Source organism: Melanaphis sacchari, unplaced genomic scaffold (genome assembly GCF_002803265.2).
Source record: "Melanaphis sacchari strain LSU unplaced genomic scaffold, SCAv2.0 Contig32_pilon_pilon, whole genome shotgun sequence".
NCBI classification, from domain to species: Eukaryota; Metazoa; Arthropoda; class Insecta; order Hemiptera; family Aphididae; genus Melanaphis; species Melanaphis sacchari.
Genome location: NW_020271199.1, coordinates 129,768 through 149,349, shown reverse-complemented (window position 1 = coordinate 149,349; position 19,582 = coordinate 129,768). Strand labels below are relative to the sequence as shown.

The window sequence follows — 19,582 nt, the reverse complement described above, 5'->3', positions numbered from 1 at the left end:
ATTTTTTACAAATGAGAGAATTGCTGGAAAAACTGGTGTCCAAAAAGGACTTGATGATAATTTGTATCGAACTCGTTCTATGAAAGCAGTCAATCCACGACGACGATTAGGTACATGCGAGTCGATAGAATAATGCAACCGTTATTTGGAAAAATCATTCAAGAATTTTGCAAGCTAGAATTGAACAAAATGTTATATACCAATACATACTATACGTGCCATACGGTTAGAATAATTTTTTTTCTTATTTTAAAAATAAGTAGATTCAATTGAGTGATAATACTTACGCATATAATATATAAAAATAGATTTGTAATCAAAAAAATAGAAGAATAATACGCAAAATGCATTTTCCAATTCGAACTGTTGACTTTCTAAAACGATTTTTTATACCTATACTGTCTTTTTTATATATTCTACTTTCGCATAAGATTATCCTCAATCTTACAAGTAAATATTGCTCAATCAATTCAATATCTAATTAGACATCAGTTTAAATCATGAAACAACGTTGTTTTGTATAATTTTCGAGATTAATAATTTAATAATAAAGTCATAATTACCGTAAAAATACATTTGAAAATATAAGTAATTATAAATATATTAATGAACTTACAAAAAAACTGAGATTCTGTGAACTGATATAAGTACCAAATGTACGCATCATTGATAAAATAACTATGATAGTTATGTTAAATTGAAATTCAATGAAAAACGATATTTTTCTGTCGGTCTATACTCAGTATAGACCTATAACTATATTTGTATATTTATAATTTTATAAAAATTGAATTTGAAATATGTATAAAAATATTATGCCCGTGTTATTTTCAATATTATTTAGAAAAAAAAATTAACAAGAAATTTCTTATTCAAATTTTAAGTCTTTGCTATTAAAATGTAATATAATATAAGCATATAATAGAATCTTTTAACTTTTTACCTGAGATAAAAATATCAATATATGCAAATAGAAAAAGACTAAAAAAATATAAAATGTGAGATTCTATAAATAACTTAAAATTAAAATAAATATTTTAAAAACTTATGTGTATATAAAAAATGATAATTTAAATTAAAATAAAATGTTTTGAGTTTCTGTGATTAATATATTTTTAAACTAACAATACAACAAACTTCAATTGAGAATAAATATTGCTATACCATGATTATCTGATGTCATCTAAATTAATTTAAATCACTCATATAAATATTATTTATTTATAAGTTATTGACAATGAATGAACATTATATTAATCTAATTAATCTTATGAATAAAAACAATTTAATTCACTTATAGATTATAGTTGTGACAAGGTCGATAGAATCAGTTGCTTGTTTAAAGTTTTACATTTCATAACTAAAAGCAATCAGACATAATGCGATAGAAAGTAATAAGTACATTTTACATTAAACATTAATTGATTAATAAATTAATATTAAACGCTGTATAGATATATACATATGTTAATAGTATATTTAGTGTTTACATTATAATTTTACACAATTTTCTGGTATTTGAATGACAATTTAGTCATTAATAAAATTATTCAGTAAAACTCATAAACCGAAAAAAGGTATCTAACTGATAAGGCGTTAAATAGATAAATGACAAACTAAAATTATGTACAATATTCAAAAATGTTTAACAGATTAACGATTTTAAAATAAATATACTACTCTGATTGATAATATATGAATTTTAACTTAATTGAAAAAATATTCTTAAAATATGTGTATAATATATAGACTATACACACAACATATTAATATTACTAAAATACACAAAGTGTCACACGAAGATTCATATTTTTGAGCATTGAAATAAGTGTAAATCCATCCAGCCATTTAAAAAAATCCTTGAGATACGTTCATCACGCATTGAAGGAGAATATTATAATAAAAAAACTAGCATGTAATGTTTATACTTTTGCAGTTATGCCGTTTACAACTAAAAATAAATGAAGTTGTTTTATAGTAAAATTAAATTGTGTACTGTTAAATTGTACGTTTGTAAATCAAATATTGCCCTTACAACTCACAATTATTGCAATTAACATATTAAAATACATTTTCCTAATCTATTTTTATTTACGCTTACTAAATATAATATTAAAATTATTATAATTTATTTTATTAACAGTTCTTTTTTTTTTAATTTTAATAAATAAACAGAAAATCAATAATACAAAATACCTGTAGAGTATATTATAGTCTAAAGTTATCTACACCATTTACAATTTCCAACGAAATCTAAAAATATACATTATACATATTTAATTACTAAAAATGTACAGTTTAATATTATATAAAGCTATCCATTAACAATTATTATTTTGAAAAAGTTTTAACTTTTATTTTTAAATAATTATTTTTTAACATAATTTGATGACATTGCAAAACAAATTTCTGATAAAAAGAAAAAGACTTTATTTTTATCATTTTATCATCATTATTTTTTTTCTTTAATACAAATATTTTTAATTTCATATTCAAAAACAGAATACTTTTCGGTAGTCTTTCGATGTAAACAAATTATATTTTCAAACCTGTAGTTATAACTGTTATAAGTATTTAAGTTTAAATAGGTAGAATAAAGTGACACAGGAGAACACTGAAAAATTCTGGTCTATACCACTCTAATTATATAATATTTTAATCAGGGCTTGCAAACAATTTTTAACGTTATATTTGACAAAAAACTATTGAAATTTGTAAACGTAATTATAACGGAAAACGATAAACATAAATAATTAAATAATATAAAACAAAACATAACGCAAAACGTTATATATAGTATATTATTAAATGAAATAATGATTTCCAATTATTTAATAGTTATAATTTATAAAATATATTAAAAATTTTAATTCTGAATAACAATAAACGCAAAAATTAAATAACATTTAAATTCTAAACAACGATAAACTCAAAATTTGTATGTTTTAACTGTAAAAAACGTAGGTAGGTATGACAAATTTATTTTTCAAATACAAACTCTGCTTTTAATACTATTAAAATGTATAACTAACTAACTATTATAGATAGGTACTAGTTGAAATTCAGTGTTTATGTATTAAAATAGGTAATTTTAAAAATAATGTACTTAAACTTTTAACTTGATAACAAAATTAATTTAATTGAAATTCGTACTTAAAATAAGATACAATTAAAAAAATGAGGATAAGTAGGTTACCACTTTAATATACAGAAAGAATTCAGCGGACCTCATCATTAGGAAGGTCTGTAATAGATAATTAAAATTTTAGTTTAATGATAAATCATTGCATATAGCCCATATAGGTATAATAGGCAAACAATTTTAAACCGCTATAATCAGAAACAATCTAACTTTTTAGTAACCAAGATTACCAAACAATTTTTTTAGCAAATTTTTGTATTTTTTCCCCAGTTATTTTAAAAAATTACTGAAAATTTCCAATTTTTACCTCTCAAAAAAACCAATTCATTACACTTTACTAACAGGAACCTCTATCGAAGTTGACGATTTAAACATTCTTTCTACTAAAAAAACCATCTACAAGTACAAAAATAAAAATACATTATCATGAAATCAATAAATTATTGCTCTGTAAAAAATCTAAAATTTTGTTTTGCTACAAATATGTAAAAAAAAAAAAATTCAAAAATAAATGCAATATAAATAAAAGAACTTACATTTATTGCATTAAATAAAATAAACCTGAAAAAATTCAAGGCCTAGCGTTCGAAATATTTCATGTAACCTTAATAGTTGAACATAATATTATACAATGACACGAACTATTTCAAATAATTAATTGCAGTTCATTTATATTGCTGTACAGTGTACACATTATATTTTTCGCGTCTACTCGTTTCAAATTAGTGCAGTATTTATACCTCCGCGCTGAACGTCTAAAAATTGAGTCTACGTTTGACGAGAGAGTATAATATAATATTATATACACATCAATTTAGTAAAAAGACGCCGACAGCATCTGTCGTTATAAGGCTTGAATGCACACCAAGGTGATCTTCCACAATCATATAAACTAATTAAACTATTACGGCACACATAGCTTGATCATAGTAGGCGTTCTTGAACGGCCCCATCATACCATTTTCACCGTAAACGTAAGACGTAGGTACATCGTTGTCGTAGGTATCACAGTCATCAAAACATCGTCGTCGACATTGTCACGCGGCTGCACGGAAACCGATTGTAACAACAATAAAACACATCGCAATCGATTGGATAAAACAAGCAATCGAAATGGAAGCAGCACAACGGACTGGTAAGTGGTAACAGATCTCCTTTAAACGGTACGCGCACGAAATAATGTTTTATTTAATAATAATAATATAATATTATTTGTGTTATTATTTTTTAGTCTATACAAAAATATGATATAGCTGGTTAATTGTTTAAATTGTATTAGCGTGATAATATGTGTACTCGCTGAGATATTTTAATAACGTATCACCCGCGGTACCCACAATAGATAACTACTATTGGCCGTAATACTTAAATAAAATTTTAGCTCACCGTCAAATTTGGTCCCTATAGAATCGTTTTATTTTTTCCAGACCGATGATAATTATATTCCAGAAGAAAAATTATCAGTATCTCATACTATATAATACAGTCATTATAGGCGTACGTTTGCTATAGAATTTCAAATCGTATCATATTAATATTGTGCATCTTTATTTTTAATATAACAATGATTAATGTTCGTTTACCTTAATAGTTAATCGTAATTTTAAAAAAGAAACACCAATCCCATATTATGTAGTACTGTTATTAGTAGGGCTTGGATTTTGTAGCAAAATAAATCCTTAAAAAAAAAATTTTAAGTAGCCAAAAAAAAAGCATTTATTAAATTTAATTCTAAAAAAACAAATTTAAATTACACATTAAGTTGAATATTAAAAAAAGAATTTATGACCATATATTTGGTCAATTTACTTTCATTAAAACTCATCCTACTGGGTGTTAATAACGATTATAGAGAAATTATTTATAACACTATACCTCACTAATTAATATGACCGGTCAACTCAAGTATTAGAACGTGCTATAAAAATACACAGATATAATCCAAATAATTTTAAAACTATACAATTTCGGCACAATAACGATAATTAATTGATCAGTCATCCATTTATTACTGTTTTTTCACCGGTTTTATAATTTCTGGCAATAATAATAAAGTATTTTTAGCACTAGTATAACATACATAGAATTAAGTTAAATTTTCAAGAAAGATATGTAAAAATTAAGAAAAAAGAACAAAATAAGGAAAAAAGCAATAAAAAGCAGGTTTTGTGGAAAAAATCAAAAAAAAAAGTTTACTTCATTGAAATCAGAACGATTCAAAACGAATTTATATATAAGAATTATATTTCTATAACACTCCACTCAAAAGAAACATTTACTACAAAATCCGAGCCCTATAGTTATTAGTAATAACTTATTACCTTTGTTTATAGCAAATTTTGTTCATAGCATATTATATATTTTATTTTCATAAGGAAATTTAATATGACGTGATTTACTCTACCACTCATTTTTTAACCTTCGTTTTGAGAAATCAGAAAAATCTTGCAATATTTAATTTTACTTAACATATTAAATGATATAATAACTAATAAATAGAGAGATTAAAATATTATATGATAGTGAATAGTGATATACATTTATTTTGTAAAAAGTGGAGTAGATAAATTTACTATAATCTTATATTTAAAGTAACAAACTGTTTTTGAATTTTAATATTTTAATTAAATTAATTAGATAATGAACATTTTAAGCTTATTATTGTGCTCCGTGCTTCAAGTAAATTCGAAAAGTATTTACTTAATTAATTCAAACAGATATACCTCATCTATATCTTTATGAAATGTGAAAAACGTGTAGTTGTATCCCGGCCTCCGTACCTAAGTCATAATTATTTAGTTCAACGAACAATTACTTTAGTAAATTAAAAGCATTTACAGATTATAATACGAACTACTTTAAAAACTACGTAATAGGTTTGTACGCAGTACACACTATACGTTTACTATGTTATAATAGATAAATAATTGAAAGTTGTTGAACGTTGAACCAGTTTATTAGCTTTGGTTGTCTTGTTTGCCCTGGAAATACAAATTGAAAATATTTTGCCTATAAATACTAAGATAATAACTTTAGAACTTTCCAATAAGTTCCCAATAAAATAATTATCATAAAAATAACAATATTATATACGCCATAAAACTATACAACTAACTTTTATGAATATTTTAAATAAAGATTTCATACAATAAATAAAAATGTAATGTTAACATATAATTTTATAAATTGGGCGTATAAATTAATACATAATTATAATGCTGTATTATACAATTAATTAGGTATATCTTATCTGTAAATATATACTCGTACATATTTACTTTCTTAAATGAAAATAAGTTATAAAAATAGAAAATTTTCAAGAATATTAATTATTTTCTAAATTATCAAAAAAACAAAACAAAACAAAAAAATTTATTTCGTTAAAAATATTGTTCAATAAGTATAAAGTCACATTTATTACAAATTTTTTATTTGTTGTACCTATGGTTTTTAATTTTAAAATTAAAGAAAAGTTTTGAAAAGTAAGAAATTATTTGTTTATAAACAAATGTTAACTAGATGACATTTCCCACTTCTAAAAAGTTGCCATAAATAAAAACGTAAAATAAAAAATCGTATGGAGAAACGTAAAATTCTCCATCACTCAAAATCTAAAACATAAGTATAAAAAGTCATTTAATTAGTCATTAGTGACTCATAATTCATCAAAAAATACACGGATAGGAACACGAATGTACCTATATTATACTTTACCAATTATAGTAAATAAAATTATATTTTTAGATATAGAAATTATAAATTTATCTTATCTGTTTTATAAAAATTAAAAAGGAAAATGAGTATATTTTATATTTTATATAATATGTTATTATGTTATACTCAGCATAAATACTAAACATTAAAGTAGTTTAGTAAACCTAAGAATAAATAATTTATATTTAATAGCTTTTTATTTTTTTGTTATTTAATGTATTATTATAATGTTCTAACAAACCATCATCAATTTTTAATGAGTAAACTACACTATGGTTTACAGGTTTTTTAAGTCACACTTTTTAATATTTTCTTAATGAATGACATGTATCAACTGCGTTTTTTATTGTTAATAATTATCACTTTAAGATGATATTTTTAATAACCATTTAAAGTTAGCTCAGTCATAGAATATAGATAGGTTAGATACCTAAATTTACAAAAGCGCTGTGTGATGTCAATACTACTACATTGAATAGGTACCTATTGAAAACATGTATAAGTAAGTTATAAATATATAAACATTATAAAAGTCATTAAGTATAAGCAATTCGATAAATAAAAAGTAAATTTAGTTTTCATTTATTTTTAAAATGTTAGGTACGTATTATGTGGTGTTTTTTCGCGAAAGGTTGGACCCCGGAGAATTGGTTCCAATGCCGTTAGATATATCGCCAATCGTATAAGGAGGAAATATATATACACATTTAAGACCATCAGTATGTCCCCCTCGAGGCATATCCCGAGAGACTAACTTTTAATTTTCAAACAGTAACCAGCCCTGTCTAGAACTATATATATTATAACACGGTGGTAGCTGCAGTAACCAGTAAGTGTTCGAAATACACTATTCTAATTTTTCTTTTCACAATATCGTTGAAACGAATAAAAAAACCATTCCCTTGGGTTTATCGAGAAATATATATTCATGTATTATTGTTTGGTACGGATGCCCGCACACCCGATGAAGTTCTGCGAATTCTAACGAGAGACGGACATCTTTTTATCCCCAGTCGTATCGCAACAAACCCTCTATTCAGATTTCCTTCATTTATATATATATATATATATAAAGTCTAAAACTTTTCCCCCGATTCAACCCTATGTTAAATATGTCATTTCTGATATATGTAAAGCGTAAATACACATCATACACAAATCTATATAATATGATGGCTTGATTCTGTGTATGCATCACCTCAATACCTCGTTCCTCACATCTAAAGTGATATGTATGTTTTTCCTATAATGTTTAAGTTTTGATAATCATATGATTCTTCATTGAATATATCTCAAAAAGTAAATTTAAAGTTTATAATACATTTTAAAATACCATCGATATATTACCTAGTAACATGTTTAATGACTTACTTGTATTATTATATTCATTAACTACAAGTTAATTATATTATAGTTAATTTATTGATTTGTGTGATATTTTTTTATGAGACATTATTCTTTAATTCTATACAATTTCGTCTTTAATCATATGTTTTTTTGATTTGATGCACCTGTTAAATAATAATATAAATATTTTTAAATTCTGAGCGGGCCGGCCGATGAATGTATTGATTTTACAATGATGCATGTTATGATAAAATTATTTTTGTCTAATTAAATTAATTATTTTGTTATAATAAAATAATAAATAACTTTCTTAGTTTAAAATTACTAATTTTATTATTTGAAGGTTCATAATTATTGATCAACAATTAATGTAGTAAATTGTTTTATTTTCTAAATTTAACTGAAAAAATTTTTATTTGCAACTCTTGTAAATAAATATGTCTCGAGCACTAATAAAAGCATTTAAACAGAATAAAGTTAAATTGGTCTGTCAAAATGCCTTTGATGAAAACATTTTTGAACATATTTTATAAAATAAATTAGTATTACAATAAAAAAAAAGTATCTAAAAAATAACTATAATTATACCCACCTTAATAATTATTTTTAATAATATTTTATAAAATGAACTAAAATTTAAAGGACCAACAAAGTCAAATTCAACAAACATATTTTAGTCTTATAAAATGTCATTAAGCCATAAGATTATTAATGTTATTGTTTTTCAGGAGGACAGACATCTTCAAACATCATATTAGATTATTTACCAATGATCACGAAAGTTGTAGTAGGAATTATTCATTCGATATACGCATTCATCAATCTAGCATTTACCAGCATTTATCCAGTAAAAAAATCATTAAAAGATAAAGTCGTACTCGTAAGTATATTAAATCCAAAACATAATAAAATTCATTATTAGCTAGGCAGTTTATGACTTTTAATATATAAAAAGTAGGTAGATATACACACTTTAACGTTTTACGCCAATTATTTTAGATTGTTTAAATTACTTTAAACAATTTAACGTTAACTAGTAACTTATAGTTAAAGTTCTATTTTTTATAAACAATAATATGTTTTTTATTTAAGTATACTTGAAAAAAAATTAATGAATGATGTAATAATACTATTAAAAAGTTGATTTTTTTCTTTTTCTAAAAAACCATAACATATAGACAAATATTATGTTTGATGTTCTATAACTAAATTTACTGGAAGAATATTTGTCTATTATTTTTACAACATTTTTCAGTTATTTTTTTGTATAATCACTTTAATATGTATGCATAATAATTATAATAATAAAAATAATATTACCTACATATACGTATTTATATTTTTCAATAATATTTTATAAACACCTATAAAGTGTATCATTTAATTATTTAAAACGGATGTCAATATTTTAAATTTTTTTTAGTATTCATATTGATAGCACTACGATTATTAGTATGTGCCCACACATTTTTGGCCAGTAAAAGGCATACGAAATTTGTTACTGTTAAAACTTGGCCATACAAATTGACTACATTTTAAACGTGTTTAGTGACTAAAATAATACTATAATACTATAATTTAGTAATCGAATATTGTGACAAACGTATTAAAACGTTTCCCATCAGGTGACCGGTGCCGGCAGAGGACTTGGCCGGGAGATGAGCTACCAGCTAGCCCAGGAGGGTGCGAAAGTGGTGTGCGTGGACATAAACGCGGAGGGCGTCAAGGAGACGGCGGACGTGATCAACGGCGACCGGACGGGCGCGGACGCTAGGGCCGATTTTTACACGACAAACGTAGCCGAGCCGAATCAGGTGAACGAACTGGCCAAGGCGGTAGAAGAAAAATGGGGCAAGGTGGACGTGCTGATCAACAACGCGGGTATTGTAGCTAGCGCGCCGTTGATGGACACCACTGACGATCAGATCAAGCGCATGATCGACGTCAACCTGGTTTCGCACTTTTGGGTGAGTGACACAACAATAACACAACTGGTATCTAAAGTAATACAGTTGTAACGGTGTTCTCCTCTCTCCTCAAAAAAATTTAAAAAAATTACTCCCCTCCCCTCTACAATAAACACTTAGTCTCAAACACCAATATTATTTTTCCGTCATAAATGGTTTTGATATCATGCGCCGCGAACCATAAGTCGCCCCTCAGATAGCTTAAGCTTTTTCGCTGAGCTAATTAATTTCATATATATGTCGTGGAACATTAAGAGGTCTTTGCGTGGATATATTTAACTCGGTAATGGTATAAATTAACAAAATTAAAGTCGAAGTGTGAAAGATATATTTATTTTTCTTCACTGTCGACGGGCACCTATCAACTAAACATATTATGCACACGTATATTTTATGTTAAGTAAAAGTACGAATACCGGTTAGGTTATTAAACTCCGAATTATTTTTGTTGTTCAGAGTGTTCAGACTTTAACAAACGAAATTCGATAAATCTTAGGATAAACAATCAATGTTGGAGTGAGTCGAAAATTTCTTATCAATTGTTAGATATTTTTTTCTTTGTTTTATACTCGTATAATAATTACAATATTATACATTTACTAAAAAATTATAATTGTTATTATGTAAGTATATTAGGTACTATATTCACTACACTAGTATAAAATAAAATACACACATATTATTTTCTGTTGGGTATATTTTTATTAAAAAAATTATTATTTGTGCAAGCTTAGCTACTGTAACCTCTTGAGTTGCGCAATATATTTTTAGATCAATATAATTAACTATATTGTGTGTACAACACAGTATTAAGTACGAACAGCTTATATGAAATAGCCATTATAACTCATTGATTAATTATTTATTGATTTCATGACTAGGTACTACACGTGTCAAATAGTTCCTTTAAGAAGCTCTGTAAGATAGCTGTATATTATATATTAAATCTCTGTGATGATTTGAGAAATTTTGATTTTTTTATTGATGATAAGACAAAATTAAAATATTGTACACTAAATGTTTTATAGTTCAAACTAATTTCTCGTATTCCAAATTATGTATTCATATATATCATAATGTACCTACTGTTGCCCTCTATGGACGTAAATCAATTAAATAAATAAACATGATTTATATTTAAGTCAAAATTAAAACTCTCAATGTTGATCGCAGTAAATTTCACTAACTGCGTACAATAATTACAACTTTTATAATAAAACGAGTACATAAAATAATAATATAAATCTATTGTCATAGTAAAAATAATAATATAGGTAAGTATTTAATATTACACTAGTAATTACTAATAAAGTACTTAATATACTTTGATAACAATAATTATCATTTTTAAATTAAAACTACAGGTATAATATTGTAATTAATATACGAATATAAAGCAAAAGAAAAAATACCAAACAATTGATAAAAAAATTTCCAACTTTTACCAACATATTATCCTAAGATTTACTAAATCTCAATTTTATTAATCCAATCAACAAAAATTATTCGGGATTTAATTTATTATGTGTGCGCGCTCACTTATACGTAAAACATATAAAGACTAACATCTTAACATTTATAACTCAACAAAATACTGAAATAGTGAAAAACAATAGAAAATATAGCATTTGATCCATCCCGGCCGTCATGTAAATTCGATTTTGACATTAAGTGATGAGATCTCAAACTTACTCTTTAATTTAACTGCGAAGCGTAAATTATTTAAGTTGGAAATTTGCAGTATAATTGTTTTTAGATGTTCGTAAGTAAACGAAATGGATTTCTATTCGTAAACATAATACGACCTACCTACTTAATATTATTATTGCAACCATAATTGATTTTTATATCGTTTTTGATATATATACCTACTGCAAATGTCTAATTAATTATTTTAATGAAACTACCTATTTTATGAATTATAATATTATAATCAAATGTTCATTTGGCAGATAATAATATAATCTGTAACTTTTCGTTAAAAACAACATACTACGATACAACGAGCTCACATAATATGTATAAGTATAATGTTTAAAATTAAATGAAAAAATATAATTCACAATTAATTATGTTGAATACGCAGCAATTACATTAAATGCAATATTGTTGCGGAACTCGTTGTCGAAAACTAGGCAGACACGAGGAAATAGGTAGGTAGGTACCTCGGTAATTATATTTGTCATTAGTGCAAAGACAATTTTATTATTATTGCCGAGTCGCACGAAACTGTTAAATTAAATCGTTTTAACGCGAGCCATTTCACAAATGGCGTAGTAAATATATATATGTGTGTGTGTGTGTGAATGTGTCAGTCCGTGTGGTTATAGGTTTGTGTACAACTACAATAATTCCATAAGCCATTACTTATATTAGAGTGCGTACGTGATATCATGTGCAATGAGTCAAATTCAAAGGCTCATTATTCTATATTGTCGACAATCATGATGACCCTGATAATTTTTTGCTGGTTCTTTTAAAACCAAACACGATGTTGAAGTACCTATCTTTATGGATTCTTCTTTCTTTGAAACGCAGTCAGATATTTTACTGAATATAATATACAGCCGTCGACAGTTAAAGAAAAAAGAGAGCCTCAAAGCTCAAAAACAATGACGTGTTGTAGTGTAGGTACCTATTTATAACGAATTGCAAATAGATACGATGATTTTCGTCCGTGATGTATTTATATATTTTCAACACCACATTTTACAATATTATGTACATTTTAAAGGTAGTACAATTTGAAGATCATCTCGATATATAATATTTGTCCAATAAAAAGAAAAATAGTAAATACTTTATTGTGGTTATCATTTATTGGGGAAAAACATCGGTATATTGATGATATCAAGACATAGAAAAGTATTGTATTTTGAGATATTACCACGTTAATTTATTCGTAATCACGATTATTATAAATATAGATGAATAGATTACGACTATATATTTTTAATCGTGATGAGAACTTTTTGTTGACATCTTATCATAGCTTAATAGCGCGTTCATATAATCCATATTATATGATCTGTCATAAGTTATTGCATAATAATAATAGATGGTAGATACGCATTATAAAACGCAATTATAATAACTGTATATAGTAATGTAATAGGTACTCGCACTTAGTTTTTATACGATGACAGGCAATTTTTTAAATTGAAAACCACTAACGTGTACATAGAGTATTATACTATCTACTGTGATAATATTATAATTATTTGCGATGTTTATTGCCCACATATGATGAGATTACAATTTCGAATTGATTACTTGAACACGTGTAAGTTTGTACGTTATAATAGATAATATAGGTAGGTATCTAAAGTCTTATTGTCCATAGGTGTACCGCACACGCCAGCTATAATACTATATAATTTAGAAACTTGTATTTTTAACCTCTAAACGCGGCAAGTCATTAAAAGAGTCACGGTCATTGGTTAACAAATTCAATTAAATATATATTGCACAAAAGTCAAACGCGCCTACAAAACACTAGTGTAAACGACGCGTATTTATTTGTTAATATACATTAATAATAATAATAATAATAATAATGATACGATGCGCGTAACCTTTGTTAACGAACACACCGCCTTAATAGCGCTAAAGCGACAAAATTTCAAGAGTAAATATCCACGGGATAATATTCCTCTTAATAGCGGACATATTTTAATTCCCTTATGGTGTCCACTATAGAGAGGTTTAACTGTATTAGTAATAATATAATATGTATTATGTAGCCGAAGAGTGTTTAATCCTAACGCGTTTACATATAAAGTTTAACAGCACACTTGAGGTAGAGTATCCATCATGTATAATCTATATTTATATGTATAAATACACTCTTGTAACTTTTGCTTAAATATCTATTTATATAATACATATGTACACACGTATGTATGTAATATGCACGTGATGTAACGTGAACGAATAGGAAAACGTATAGAAAAGAAAATCGACGTATATATTTAAAAAAAAAATGACATTATATTATCTCGGAACATTACGTGGAACGCGATAAATATACATGGGGCGTTCCATTAAATTTACATTTCGAATGTAACACGTGACGTCCAAAACATAATAATAATATGTAAAACTCCCGCAACTGTAGTAAAAACGTACCCACAGGAATATGATAAAAGCTCGCGAAACGGAAACGCTTACGAACTCATTGCCGTAGAAACAAAACCACTATATATTATATAAAACATACAGGTATCATCCGGATGTATTTAAATCCCAATGGTCGCATTCGAAACACACTCGGAAAATAAGTCTCGACATTGCTCATAAAAGTATACGGTTTCCCGTAATTTTGAATATGGGATCATAAAATAAAACCGCGCGTCTCCGGTGCGATAACTTTCGGACACGACTTTCAAAACGAAATGTTATATACACCTATTATATTCTATTATATTAAAACGCGCGTTTACAACTGACATTAAAATACTTATAATATATGAATGCAAAACGATTCGAATCTGTCCTGCGCGTACGAGCAAAAAAAAAAAAGATCCGTACTTGCAGCCATAGTCGAATAATAGGTACAATATTTTAGCAAGTGTATAAGTATACCGGGCGTTTAAAAATAAAATAAGTATACCTCGAGCGTTTCCAAAATATGTACATTTTAGACGTTTTTTATCGATGGCGTAAAAAATAATTATTTGTATTATGCCATCGTACACGAAAATCAAGTATAAAAACGGATGAGTACAATCATACATTTTTTTTTATAGATACTTAATCTAATATTAATTTATGATAGTTTTATATTAATAAATTATGCTAAATAATGTTATTAAATGTTTGAATCTACTTTAAAATAATATTTACCATAAATTTTTAAAATTTATTTTTAAATTATAACTTATAGGATTTATGCAATGTATCTAAACATTCTTTAAATTAGAAATACCGGGTAACTCACTTAACCATATAATAGGTTCCAAATGAATTTAACTTACTTCATCATTGAGTAGGTCAAGAAGATAAGTTAAATTTAAATTTAATGAGAGAATAATCGTAAATCATTGTAAACGAAATACAATTCAGAGTAGAAACGATCTATTAGCATTCAGCTTATAATTTTTATTTATAAGAACATGATGTTACATTATTTTTTTATAAATAAAAAAAAAATTGTATTCGTAATACAGTAAATACTAAGTAGGATGAACTTGTTTTCCCCCAAAAACCACATAGATATATTATGTAATAACAATTTTAATATTATTATTTTTAACTTATGAGTATTTATTATACTAACATATCGTAAAGCAGTATGAATATAGTTCATGATATAAATAGCTTAAAATATTTTAAAAATGTTATCGCGTAAAAAATTATAAAATAGATTATACAATGGCGAAACATTTTTACGTTTTTTTTTCTCATATAAGTTCCATAAATATGTTTAATATTTTTTTTTTTTTTTTTTAATTCCAATAAAACAATAATACATCGTTTTTGTTTAATGTTGTACTTACTAACTATACCTATGTGTTTTTGATAATTTTATGATGTAAGAAAAATTTATAAAGAATCTTGTGTAAAATGTCAAGCTTTTTAACCAAGAAAAGAAATATACGTATACATTTAAAAAAAAAAAACAAAAAAATATAGAAAATATATATCGATAAATAGCTTAAAAACGACTTAAAATTTTGAAAATTATTTTATCAAGTCTAGAAAATGGCATTATGGTGTATGGCAGTACTCGGTGAAAATTTTAAAAATCTACGATTATTCGTTAGACATAGTTCAATCCAATTTATTATCAAAAACTATCTTCAAAGATTGAAGTATTTTTATTGCTTCAAAAGGGGACATCAGACATACACACAAAAAAAAATCATATACACGTCATCATTGTAAAGTCTATAAATTTAACGCTCTACTCAGAATCTAATAACCGGGAGAAATATAGTTCTGTAATGGACGAGTAAAATTTTAAATTCAATAAATCATTGCAAAAGTTAAAATATTTCTTGCTGTAGAATACCAATACATTTTCACTGCTCCGCTCTGCAGAATCTACAAACATTGAAACAAATAATTACAATAAAAACTTAAGTGGATAACAATAGATGATATATAAATCGAATGATGTTTTATAGCCATATTATAACACATGCCTATACTGATATACGGGTAAACTCATTAAAATCATCATTCGTTTGTTAACTTAAGAGGGAAAAAGCTAACCCTTACCCCTTCTATAAATACGCCTCTGTCCGGTGAATTTGAGTTTGGTAAACATTTATCCTCTACGCTATCGGAGTCGCGTACCTACAACACGCTGTACGGAGTTTTACGAAATAATAATATACTTAAATGCGTATCTACGGAAAAATAAAACGTACCTACACAAATGGTATATCTACGCAGTATACTTATTTCCTTTATGTATAGTTAACATACAAAGTTTGTATGGCGATTTTGAATAATAAAGGTCGGCTTTTAACCCTAAAGTCGTTTATTTTTATTTTCGTTGTCTACATTTGTTATTTTACTACCTATATCGAACACGCAATCGGAATCCGATAACATATATTATACCTATATATCTCTTACGTCAATTGTTCTGCGTTCGAATTATAGGTACCTATACCCTTTACCTCCGTTTTTTATGCACCTAGTCCTGTTTATATCTGCATTATATGATCGTTTGACCTAGGCAATATTTTATTTTATTTGCTTTTTTTATATTTTCAGATGTTACGTGCCTTTTTGCCAGCCATGAAGAAACGCAATGAAGGCCACATCGTGGCCACGTCCTCGGTGGCAGCGTTCACTTGTGCAGCCAACATCGTACCCTATGCAGCTACTAAATACGGTGTCACAGGTAAGAGTCTTAAGTACCTACTACCTATGTGTGCCTAATACACGCACATTTTTATATTATATAATATGATAATAATAACCAATCGGAATTAGGATTTTTGATGGAATTGATTAATCATTTTTTTTTTTTTTTTTAATAAAACAAAAAGGCTAACTGTTACTCTGTAATCTGTATTATTATTATAGTTTATTGTGCACATAATTTAAGCTTAACTTTTTCCGTCTTTGTAGGTCTGATGGCCAGTCTTAGAGAAGAACTAAGGGCCAACCCATCGAACAACATAAAAACCACTACTATTCATCCATTTTTTTTGGACTCTGCCCCGATAAACGTTAAACACTGGGAAGTAAAGTAAGTGAAATATATCATAATATTATTACATGCACACAATTACACTGCAGCTATACGACTGCAACAGAGTGCTAAACTTGCATTGCTTGCGTGACCTGCAAATATTACTCAATCTGCGCATTTCAATGACTTGCCCTATATGCATCTAATGGCTAATTTATTTAGAGTTTTGAACTCGAATTAATCCGATATCTATAAGCGTATTTGAAAATATAACAGCAAACAAAAATTATTGTTATTGAATACTGGTATTCGAAAAAAACAAATTAATATGTTCAAAAAACAAGGAAATTGAAAATGAACTTCAGTTTAGTAGTGACTATAGTGATTTTAGTAGGTACCTATACTTCTTTAATTATAGAACATTATTAGATACCTGGAAAAAATACAAATTATCACCAAGGAAAGTGCCTTAAATATGCATAAAGTATTTAAATATTTATCAATACCAATTTTTAATACCCGAATTAAGATAAATTTAGTAACCCACAATTTATCATAATATTGACTATCTATTTTAAACGTGTATTGATTAATAAATAATATAGTTTCTAAATTAAAGCTTTTTTAAATTCTTGTAATAATACCAATATTTTATTTGAGCTATCGTTAGAGTCGTAGACTAATATTACCAATAAGTGATAATAATTCAATAACACTAATAAAAGCTAACTTTAATTGTTCAAAAAGGTCAGCATTACCAATTGTTTCGATTCCACAAGTTGCCCAAGCAGCAATTCAAGGCATTAAGAGAGAAGACGTTATTGTAACCGTTCCAGAAATATTGAGACTGATCATGCATATACTATGGTAAGCATTTAGGCAATTAGAAACAAAATATACTTAAGTATAAATATTAAAAATGTATTTATTATTATTTGATTATAATATAGTACCTATGTTAATATTAATGGGTTTCTTTTTCAGGATTATGCCACAGAAATCGGCTGATTATTGGCGAGACGCCTTTAGTTCAAAAATCGATAAAGCTTAATTTACATTAAACATAAATTATTGAATTTAATGACTTAAAAATTAAAATATTCATTATATTATGTATATAAAATGTAATTTTAAACCTCGTAAAATTTGTTTAACAAAATTTTAATACGTGCATAATATAATTAAATAAAACTTCAAATATTCGTAAATGCTAGTATGCCTAATATTGTAATTCCAATCTAAAAATTCAAAATTCAATTCAATCCTCTATTTATTTATTTATTTAATTTAGTAATGTACTTAAAATTTCTATTTATTTACTCACTATATGTACCTATATATTAAGCAACAATGTATGGTTATAAATACTAAAATAGTTTTTTTTTAATATCTACTGTATTTTAATAATATTATTATCAACATTTTAAAATATTGTTTGTAATTTTTTTTTTTTCTATTTCTTAAGCAAACACCTTTGAACATAAATAAAGGTAACTATACATCCTACCTATAGCCAATAGTCATACACTCATGCTAGCTACCTATCACGCTTTAGCAAATAAATGGTATAGGTAGGTATATGAACATGGTTATAGTAACTATACTTATAATTATAATTTATAAGTAATAACTACTTAGCATTAGGTTAGAAATGCTTAGAAATTTTAAAATTGCAATATGAACACTAATCCGACGCTCAGCACCTCTATCTATGTTAGTAGTTGGCCATCTTTTTGAATTCAAAGATTGAATATTTTGCAGTCTAAAAATAGGTAAGAAGTTGGCAATCTTTTTCTTTAGGTTATTTATTTAAAAATAATTTTAATAAATTTTAATTAATAATTTTTTTATATTAAAGAACGAAAGGAAATAACCGTCTTCTTTACAGTAGGTACGAGTCGAATACTTCGTCATTGAATAGGTCATTGTAGACCACTACAAAGTTATATATATGTACCTATTGAATTTTGATTCAATGATTAATTATTGCACACGAAACACCGCATTCTAAGTGAAGACAGCCTGTCAGCCTATACCTAGGTAAAACTAAGTAGAAACATTAGTTATGAAATGATAAATTAATATTGCTTTAATAATAGTTTATTTTACAATTATAGTACCTAATTTTTAAAAATAAGTAATAATATTGTATTAAAAAATGTTATTGAATGTATAAAATACATTAGTATATGTAAAAAGTGTCAAAAAAAGACCTATGAATAATATTTATGAATACCTATACTTACCAACTAAAATAGTTTA

General features: G+C 26.2%; 1 protein-coding gene across 1 annotated transcript; it reads left to right on the top strand.

Annotated features, from left to right (window-relative positions):
• Nucleotides 1–3,980: 3,980 nt before the first annotated feature.
• On the top strand, nt 3,981–18,435 carry LOC112596558 (estradiol 17-beta-dehydrogenase 11-like). Its single transcript, XM_025342313.1, has 7 exons — nt 3,981–4,277; nt 8,932–9,083; nt 9,829–10,170; nt 16,897–17,026; nt 17,257–17,377; nt 18,068–18,187; nt 18,305–18,435. Exons 1-7 carry the CDS (start codon nt 4,256–4,258, stop codon nt 18,369–18,371), a joined length of 954 nt encoding a protein of 317 aa, XP_025198098.1. The 5' UTR covers nt 3,981–4,255; the 3' UTR covers nt 18,372–18,435.
• The last annotated feature ends 1,147 nt before the right edge of the window (nt 18,436–19,582 follow it).

Bases quoted from the DNA above. Each gene is read 5' to 3' on its own strand.
- LOC112596558 (XM_025342313.1), top strand. From the start codon at position 4,256: ATGGAAGCAGCACAACGGACTG. The intron at 4,278-8,931 runs GTAAGTGGTAAC...ATTGTTTTTCAG, and splicing joins GGAAGCAGCACAACGGACTG to GAGGACAGACATCTTCAAAC. The intron at 17,027-17,256 runs GTAAGAGTCTTA...CCGTCTTTGTAG, and splicing joins TACTAAATACGGTGTCACAG to GTCTGATGGCCAGTCTTAGA.